The sequence below is a fragment of the Sinocyclocheilus anshuiensis genome, unplaced genomic scaffold (assembly GCF_001515605.1).
Source record: "Sinocyclocheilus anshuiensis isolate Anshui unplaced genomic scaffold, SAMN03320099.WGS_v1.1 scaffold690, whole genome shotgun sequence".
In the NCBI taxonomy this organism is placed as follows: Eukaryota; Metazoa; Chordata; class Actinopteri; order Cypriniformes; family Cyprinidae; genus Sinocyclocheilus; species Sinocyclocheilus anshuiensis.
Genome location: NW_015547715.1, coordinates 1,129,300 through 1,139,701, shown reverse-complemented (window position 1 = coordinate 1,139,701; position 10,402 = coordinate 1,129,300). Strand labels below are relative to the sequence as shown.

The window sequence follows — 10,402 nt, the reverse complement described above, 5'->3', positions numbered from 1 at the left end:
AGACATAACTGCAGCTACACATTTGTAACAGAGATCTGGCCCATTTTGCTGACAGCAGTGAGTCTGCAGGGATGCTCGGCTCCTGCTCCAGCGCTCCGGTCCAGATCTTGCGCCTCTCGCTGCGTCGTGCTCTCCAGCTCTGTAGGTTTGTGGTTTCACAGGAAGCCACTCATGTTTGTGTAAAGCAATGCCTCCTATGTCATGTCTGTGTAGCTGTGGTGCTGCGCGGCTCTCTCACTGTGTTGCTTGTGCATGCTCTTCTTTTACGACTCTGAAGATCGCTGTTTCCCGAGCTCTCCAGGAACACTGGGCAAAACCCGTCGCTTCATATAGGGGTCTGAATCTCTGTCTGGGGGGGATTTAAAGCCGGTAGCAGGTGCTGAGGGGACCCTTTGCGTTTTCTCTCTTTTGTTGTGAGACAGAGCGTCAGCTATAAGACATCCTCTGAAGTTCATGGACCTGTGGAGGAGACTGATTCTAAAACAGCATACGGACATGGGATTGTTCAGGCAACCCGCTGGGAATCAGTAGAAGCGGATTAAAAAGGGAATCTCTGTGCTTGTATGTGTGTGTCTGTTTTGTTTTCTAGGAGCATGGGGCTCCGGTGCGCTCTACACCAAGAGCCCTGCACGGCTGGACTGAAAGTGGTGTGATTCGGTTTTATTGCGTCGACCGGCTCTGGAGTTTTTAGAGGGCAAGGAGCAGCTCGTTGTTGATCCTTTAGCCCTGATCTTTTCAGCACAGCATGAAGAGTCACCCATGTGTCCGCCCTGGGCATCCCAACATGGCTGTGTACGACGTGGATGATGTCCGGGAAGCCTTGGCTAGCCCGGTCAAACGGCTCAAAACTGACCATCCCCTTCCCTGTCTCCCTCCAGAGGAGGCCTACCAGAAACTGGCCACCGAGACCCTGGAGGAGCTGGACTGGTGCCTGGACCAGCTGGAGACCCTGCAGACCCGACACTCCGTCAGCGAGATGGCCTCCAACAAGGTGAGTCACCGTTAAACTTCCCACCTAACACATGGTATTTTCCACTCGCATCCCTCTAGGGAGCTTACGTCGCACCTAAGAACGAAGGGCTTCCCCTTGACTTAATGTCATTACTGCCGCTGCCCAGGGGAGCTCAGGTAATTGGTGCGATTTGGCAGGGCTGTTGGCTCGCAGACGGGAGACGTTATCAGGTAGTGTAGCGCCAAGATGGCTGCCCCAGGGGGTGCAGTTTCAGGGAGATACACACACGAGTCATGTACGTGCAGGATTGTGAGTCAGGGTTGTCCATCACGCATCCTGCTTCGGCACGGCCGACGACATCCGACAGCTCGATGCGCCATCAAAACACCAAATGCTTGTTGCCCCACTGTGTGAGTATAAACAACTGTGTCCTTTACGCTGGTGTCTGTTTATGCATGCATGCATGTGTGCGTGTCTAGCCCATGCTGGAAGACCTTAAGTCAGACTGAAGCGTCGTTGTCGTTGAAATCGTGGGTCTATTCTTGTGGGAGGGAGGTCAGATTGCTGGAGATCATGTTTAGCATTGCTGATGACTGCACAGGCATCTTTTAATGTGGCATGCCGCTGTGCCCAAGACTGCAGTCTCCAGCAAAGCTTCCCTTTAATTCCTTTTTGTGGAGGGGGTTAGGGAAATACAGGATAGAGGTCTTGTTTTGGTTTATGTGTTTGGTGCGGGTCTAAGAGGAGGGGAGGTGCCGGTATTACTGAAGGTCATGAATCATTTTTCACATTGGAACTGGGTGATATAATGTTTGTTGTCATGTAAATGTTGAATTTTTTTATTGGATTTTGGTACTTTGAATTATTGTTCCACAAACTGGATATTTACATTTTTAAAGAAAAGATAAGTGGTGTTTGCATGTGCAAAACTCATGTTACGATGGCAGGGAGTTGTGAACGGTTGCCAGGGTGTTGCTGTGTGATTGCTAGACTGTTCTAGGTGGTTTCGGGGGATTTCTAGGCAGTTGCATGGTGGTTACATGATTTTGGGCCAATAGGTGATTGCTGGGGGGTTGCTAGGTCTGTGGGGTTTTCCACCCATTTTTATCATCCACCAGGTGCAAATTCTGATAATTTGAAGTTGCATTCTTGTCCATAGCACAGACAAAGTTTAATACTTAGGTTTAGTAATGTGAACAAACCTCTAGCCCAAAGTGTGATATATTGTATTTTATATATATATATATATATATATACTGTATATGTACCACCTAACATTAAAGTTTTTAAATATACATTTATTTTGCAATAATTTCACATTCAATCTTCAAATTAATGTAGAAACAACATAAAGACAGTATATTTTTAATATTTGTTTCATGGCATCTTTTTTTTATGACTGAAGCCGAGTATCACTGATACCAATAGTACTGGTGTATCTATGAAATTGTTTTTTTCCCCCGAATATTGTACCATTGACTATAGCCATTCAGCATTACAGTATAATTTAGAGCTATCAATCTGAACATTTATTAGACTTTAAAATAACAACTGCTAATTTAAGTGAATTTAAAACAATCTTCACATAAACCCATTATAATAAATGTCATATTTACCTGTGCCCTTCAGCAAGTACACAGAAATTGAATAAAGTTATTAAACACTAAATTCTAAATTATATATAGATGAAACCTTCAATCTACAAAAGTTATTGATTTGCTCTTTTTTCTTTTGTTCTTTGATGAACAGACATCACAGCAGCTGGGTTATTCGGTTATTTTGGCTGCTTTAAGAGCTGCCGCTGCTGAACATGATTCTGGATCTGATCCTATTGTCTCACAACTCTTTATCTTTTCAGATCCACTTCATCCTGCTCCAGGACACTTTTAAAACCACTGCATTTTAGAGACATGTTAAATGTGACTCATATATGACAAATACTTACATGCATGCACAGTTTTAAGGCAGCGTTAATCACCTTTTTACCTATGCAGTGGTTGCCTATAATTTCAAATGGCTAGTTTTTTTTTAAGGCCAGTTTGCTTGTTATAGAGCAAATAACCAATAAATAAATTTGCTTAAAAAAAAAATCTAAATCTGAATCCATGAAAAATCATGCAATCAGTGCATCACTAATTAAAATACTAAATAAATGGCCTCAAATTGGAAGTACAGTCTTTTTCTATCAATTCTTCAGTAGGTAGATCTTGCCTTTCATAAAGGCCGAGGTCAGGGATCTTGGGCTTGAAAAGGTTGGTGACCACTGGTGTAGGGCGATAAAATATACAAAAACCATTACGCCTATGGATTCCCCACAAGGATAGTAAACCAGACATGTGTGTATATATATATATTACCCAAACACCTTCATATAATGAAATGTAAACATGTTTGCAACATCCCATATTAGACAATGTTTACATGTAAATATTCTTCAATCTATTAATTGTTCCTGCCAACTATTATAATTTCTTACAATCTGTGGGTATTATGCAAACTGTTTACAGTGACACCGATTATATAACCTCACCATATCATCAGACTTTATTGCTGAATAGACAGGAAGCACTCTTTGTAGAACTGGTTTTAGGTCAGACACTGGCCTGGTCTTTAGTTGCTGTGTGGCTGCTTTCTGGCCCAAGACAAAAGAGTCCACCTTCAAGTTTCGATGATCTTTTGTAGATACAGCTTAGTTCCCTCCTTCAATGTGTGTCTGTGTGATTTTTTTCACCTGTTTTATCATCCAGCAGGTGAAAATGGTGCATCTGATAAATTAGTAGAGTAACAGCACACTCTCCTCAACATCACACATGATTTGAGGAATCATTCATACGTGCAGAAGGTGAATACTGTTGAAAACACCTAACGCTAAGAAGTAATATAGACACTTGTATGCAGCATATGCTTGTATATCGAGTCTCAAGGCTCAATGCTGATATAGAATGAGATGCTGCATGTCTAAACTAGCCCAGGCATGACATCATGGCGTCCTGACAGTGTATGTGAGGGTTTTAACATTCACACACAGCAGACAGGCTGCGATATGCACAACCAGACTCATGCTAGTGACGTAACTGCATCAGTGTCCTCATATTTATCACAATGTGCCTTTAACATTTCAGGCCCAAATAAGTGTTTAGGCAGAGAGCCACTAAGATGCTGTAATGTTTGCTAGTGGACCTCATTAACCTTTAGGCTGGGTGTCTTTGTGCCGAATGTGGTACGTGTGCATCGTCTGCGCTGCCTCTCAGCCCACTGCAGGGCTCAATTTGTCTGTGTCGCCATGGCGACTGCAAGCATGTGGGATCCTGCACAAGCCTGTTTGTCTACGCTGTGACAGGGAGGGCATGTTGTTGCTGTGTGTGTGTACTGTAGGTATTCTGTTCATCAGTATGCAGCGTGGCAGGCCTATGCCAGTGATTCTGGAGCATGCTCAGTACATTCAAAAACAAACCATAAAAACAGGCAGGAGAGACTGAGGGGCCGTGAAGGAGGGCTGCTTCTGATTGTGTCCAGTGAGAACAAATGTAAAATGCCTTACACACCTGATCATCATAATATGATGCGAAGAGATGCAAATGAAGATGCTGTTCAGAAATGAACTGCGTTCTGTAACAGCACAGCGAATCAAATGCAAATTTAAGTGTGTTATCTGATCTCTGGCTGCTTTATTGCATAACATATATTGTGTCTTGAAACATCGAATGATTCTAGAATGTACCATTTGACAGACTCTTTTACTGGTATCAATATTTATTTAGACACATAAAGAATCGCCAATGACTATGAAAACAATTAATCCAACATCAGCAACTAAATAATCCTATAATCCCTAAACTAAGGGCTCAAATTGAGAGGATTTAATGGATTTAAACAAACCCCTAACCTTAAGAATTAAAGTACAGCATGAAACTTGTGCTGTTTGTACTCCAGACATTAATGATTCTTCAAATTATGTGTCTTGTTGAGGAGTGCGCTGTTAATTTACTAAATGATCCTACAAATTTAAATTCAAGGTTGGACTCGATCCATATCACAGAAGATCACAATATAAATATATTTTTATATAAAATTATATGAATATATATATACACACACCTCAAACACCACACCCCGCGGCCAGAGCCGAAGGGAAGAAAGACAGAAGGAAAATGAGACATATGAGTTATGGAGGGGGGGTTCGGTGTATGGGATGAGGGGTATCTGTGGCCAGTGGCTTTCTTGAATGATTTGGATCCTGCACGCGTGCTGTGGTAAAGCCTTTGGCGTCCCATTGGTCTTCTCTGAAGCAGCGACCGCAAAGCACGAAACGTTGAACGATATTCAAAGCGTCCACCGACGACTTTAATCAAAGCCACACGAGGCCTGTGTGAGCTCAGCTAAAGGCCTCAGATCCAGCCAGAATTCACCAGACTACTTCACAGAAAACCACAGAGCTCTATAACAAACGGCCTTCCTGCATCACAGTACGGCCTTCATACAGCAACACAGACACATAATGTGCCGTTGTGTCCCACAATTTTGTGTCAACAATTTAAAATTCCTGCAACCAGTGCAAAACCTTTATCAATGAGCCTTCATCAAATTTAGCCTTTGTGCACTTAAGCTGTTGGTTCATCCAGTTCCAGGATGCATTTAGTATCCGTCAGATCTGTTCGGAATTATGTGTTATTATGAGTGTGCATGTTCCCAATAAAACTTGACGTGATGATAATTAGATCTCCAGAAATAGCATTGCCTTCTTGATGATGAGCATGAAAGTCATCGCGGCAGATTTTGGGGTGTGGTCGTGGGGGGGTTTTCCCCCCATGTTTCCATCAGCATGACACCAGCCTCAACCTGCAGCAGACTCTTCCTATGGTGCGACCACACTGCTTCTAGTTAGCAGTAGTCTATAATTAATCATAATCCACTGTACTGTATGCCAGTGTTTCTTACAGGATCCTGTTTTGTGTACGGTTACTATGGTTCCATCATGTCACTCGCTCTACAGTATGACTAGTGGTGGCAGATATGACCAGTATGATATTACCGTATATATAATACAGTAAGTTTTTTTTTTTTGCTTGAAATCCAACACAAAAATGTTTTCTGTATGACACTATATATTTAAAAAAAAAAAAACATTGAGATAAATAAATACTTTATTTATTTATTTTACTTTTTAAAATCTTTTTTATTTGACCAAAATATTAGATTAGATTAGATTAGAATGATTGATCAATCGATCGATTTTCTCGTCTTTTTTAATCTTTTTTTTTGTTTGCCGAAATATTAGATTTGATTGAGTGATTATTTATTTATTTAACATTTGAATTTAATATATTTTACAATTTTAATTATTTTTAATTTACGTTTGCTTTTTAAAAATTCTTTATTTGTCCAAAATATCAAATTATTCATAAGAAATGAATGATAAGTCTGACATCAGTGCAAAAACAGCTTTAAATTATGAAACATTTGAATTAAAATAAAAGACTCAAAGCTGTCAAACATTATAAACCTGATTGGATAAGCTCTGATCGATATATAGTTTGATTCAGACTGATTTATGAACCTTTTTAATAATAATAATTGAATGAATTCATTTAATTGAATTCAATGAGCTTCTCAAAGTGTGTTACATAGTAAATCACAACTATCACAATCATAACACAACTAGTAAAAATACATATAAACAAACAGTAAATAAGCATACATATCACAATCAACTAAAAGCAAACCAAAATAATGTTTCAGCTAAGATACTAAGTAACTTATTTTTGACAGATTCTTTCCACAAATGTCATTCTTTACTAATCAGACATCATTTATTGTTTAAGATGTGCATTTTTATTGTCCAGTCTTTATATGCGGTGTCAGACATGCATTTATGCAACAAAATGTGTCTAAAATGTGATTTTATTATCAGATGAGTGCAGACATAATGATTGTAAAGGCCATGTTTTGTTCTTATTTTTATCGGAGTGTTGTTCAGTAGGTTATAGTAGGTTAGTAGGGAGTTCTTGGTTATACAAGAAAGAAAAACTGACATACACAGCGATTCGCTCAAGCTTTATTTCCTTGTTTATGATGAACCACATAATGTGTTGCTTTGCATAAAAAAATGCTTTGACGTAATACGCCACCACAGAGGCTTCATATTTCTCCTGATATTATAGTATCAATGCCGTATGGTAAAGGCTTCAGGTTCATATTCAAATCAGCCACAAACAAACCCGGCCGATGGCTATTGCTTTCATAAAAGAGCCCCTGATCTATCATTTGTTTTTGAAATGAGAACATCTCCCCTGGCCACATGAAAGCCTCATGTTATGCTTGCATGGGGGCCGATATCTCCATATGAATGCTGGCGTATTGTTCCAGACATGTTTGTTTTATTTTCAGATCTCCGTTCTCTTCTCCAGTTTGCAAGTGTCATCAAAGACGCCCACTTCTGATTAGCCTTTGATTGGAGAATGGAAGTGGACGTTACCTGGGCCCTGTTTATCAGCATGTCAATATTTACACTCAAACAAGAGTTTGTTTTACAGTCTGAGAAGTTTAACTACTTCCTCTTTTTGACTGTCATGGATTTGAAATTAATTTTACACGTTTTCATGAACATCACATCAACCAGGCCGTGCTTTGGTATAGTGGCAGTTGGCCAGGCCAGTAGCCTTATCAAATAAATAATTGAGCGTTAAATATTTATTTGATCTAAAAATATTTTATTATTTGAGAAGATAACTATTTCAACCAAGATTTTTTTATATAATTTATTATGTATATTATGTATAAAATCCAGTTTAATCCATTTAATGCTTTTTTTTTGTTTGTTTAGTTGCTTACTTTTAATTGTACATATTTTTATCAATTTTATTTGATTAATTCATTTTAATTTTATTTATTTATTGCATTTGTTATGTAAGACTTTAAAGATGAGAAGCATTATTTAGCCTGGCAAATATTTGTGACTCTAAAAAGTTCATCTTCCCTTAGGGTGAAAAAAAAAAACATATTGAGGTGACATTTAATCACAAATGAGAAGAAAAAAATCATTTAGCAAATAAATGAGCATTAAATATTTATTAAATCTAAAATTATTTTATTATTTCAGAAGATTATTATTATAATTTTTTTATTCTAGAAATTCAACCCAGAAATGTTTCTGGGTTGAATTTCTGAATTTTGTTGAAAATGAAAATTTTATTGCATATGTTTTGAAAATCCAGTTTAATCCTTGTAATACTTTTAATTGTACATATTTTATTTTTTAGCTATTTTATTCATTTATTTACATTTTTTAATTGTGACCCTGGAGCACAAAAGCAGTCTTAAGTCGCTGGGGTATATTTGTAGCAATAGCCAAAAATACATTGTATGGGTCAAAATTATCGATTTTTTTTTTTATGCCAAAAATCATTAGGATATTAAGTAAAGATCATGTTCCATGAAGATATTTTGTAAATTTCCTACCGTAAATATATTAAAACTTAATTTTTGATTAGTAATATGCATTGCTAAGAACTTCATTTGGACAGCTTTAAAGATGATTTTCTCAATATTTTGATTTTTTTGCACCCTCAGATTCCAGATTTTCAAATAGTTGTATCTCGGCCAAATATTGTCCTATCCTAACAAACCATACATCAATGGAAAGCTTATTTATTTCATATATATTATCTTATGACTGGTTTTGTGGTCCAAGGTCACAATTTAGTTTATTGTATTTTAATATTTGAAAGAAGTATTAATTAAATATATAAAAATATATATAAATATAAATTTTTTTATGTTATCATTGAAACACTGCTATACAATTTGGACTCAAAGTGCATGAAAAAAAATTTTGAAAACAGAAATGGTTTATTATCCCTCAACATTGCAGTTAACGTTGATGTTAGAAATGACGCGAGAGGAAGCTCCTGCTTCTGATATATGTAAAATATCATCTGAATTATATCTGTCTATCAATACTTGATGAAATATTGTCGACAGATACACCACACAGGAGCCGGTCTCCTGCTCTCATGAGTCATCGGAGCACACTGCCGCTCTGCCGTATGATTTTACCAGGTACAAGGTGAGCTGTGAAAACACAGTCGTTCTCCAAGGCCTGCATCCTCCATCAGCAGATGACGGCGCTCCTGCCCCCATCTCTCCCTCTCAGTAATGAGCTGTGATTGGCTGTGTGGAGGGGCACGAGCAGCACCGATTATAGGAGCAGTCCCATATTTGGAAGGTGTTGAGCAGCCCAGCATCTTTCTCACGGCTCAGAAGAGCACAGCCAAGCCATGTCTGTCAGCCTCCGCACCTCCATCGCACCTCCACCTGATCCCCAGATGCAGTTTTTAGACTGAGCCCACAGAAGCATTTGCGTGGCATTGTCTGAAGGATTTAGGAGTGGTTCGTTTCTTGCTTTTGCGTGTTTTGGAGCTTTAACAAAGATGCCTGAAGCAAATTATTTACGCTCGGTCTCATGGGGATATATAAAGGTATGGCATCATGGTTTCTCTGAAGCTGATTTTATGTATCTGTAGTCTTGGATGTACGGGGATCCTTATTTAGTAGCTAGCTGTGAAGTAGCAAAATGCAAACAATCAATTTTGGCCTCTATGCATTTACTTATCTTTCATTCATTGAGGGTTTTGTGTCGTCATGAATTGATATATTCAAATAATGTGTGGTACAACACATGTAAATTATATGCAAATTAGCAGAGATGAATATTTTATAGTTTGGTGTGAGAAAAACCTTTCTGGAGTTTTATTTGACCAGGTTTGAAGGCTTTAGGTTGATCTAAACTGCCATATACAGATATTTTCAGTGTTAATGGTGTGTTGTTGTAAATCAGTGCATTTGTTATGTAAGACAGTAAAGATGAAAAGTATTTTTAGGGCTGGCAAATATATGTGATTAAACGATTCATCCTCCTTTAGAGTAAATCCGTCAAAAACATACTGAGGGACAGTTTCTTCACAAATGAAAGGGGAAAAAATTATAAATTATGTTTTGCATGAAGAAAATAAAGCCTATTTAGCACTATTATATCATTGTAATTGTTATAATTATTATTATGAAAATAATATATATATATAATTTTTTTTTTTTAAATGAAATATTATATTTATATATAATAAAATATAATAATTGTAAATATTCTCTCTTTTAATTCTTAATTATTCATGATGGGATTACAAATATGAACTTATGAATTCATGAAATGTGCCTGATTTCTAGATATGGCTATTTTTAGATCTGGTCTGGTTTTATTTGAAGGGTCCGAGGGCGTCTGTTCTCACACTGATTAGAATAGAAGGTTACAGCTGATTGATTTTAAAATTCAGTTGATTGATTAATTTATTCATTGTCTTTGTGTCACCCAATCATGACGCATTACCATGACTGATTAAAACTTTTGTCCTATCTCTCTCTCTCTCTCTCTCTCTATCTATCTATCTATCTATC

At 37.8% G+C, this 10,402-nt stretch overlaps 1 protein-coding gene across 9 annotated transcripts in view; it reads left to right on the top strand.

Annotated features, from left to right (window-relative positions):
* The window catches only part of LOC107704165 (cAMP-specific 3',5'-cyclic phosphodiesterase 4D), a 242,312-nt gene that overhangs the window by 221,684 nt on the left and 10,226 nt on the right, over window positions 1–10,402 (top strand). For all 9 annotated transcript variants that reach the window (XR_001635912.1, XM_016507033.1, XM_016507034.1 and 6 more), the window contains one exon: window positions 879–991. Coding sequence is in view for 8 of the 9 variants with exons in the window: in XM_016507033.1 (XP_016362519.1) it covers window positions 879–991 (113 nt within the window). In the remaining variant the exon portion in view is untranslated. The remainder of the gene's footprint in view (window positions 1–878; window positions 992–10,402) is intronic.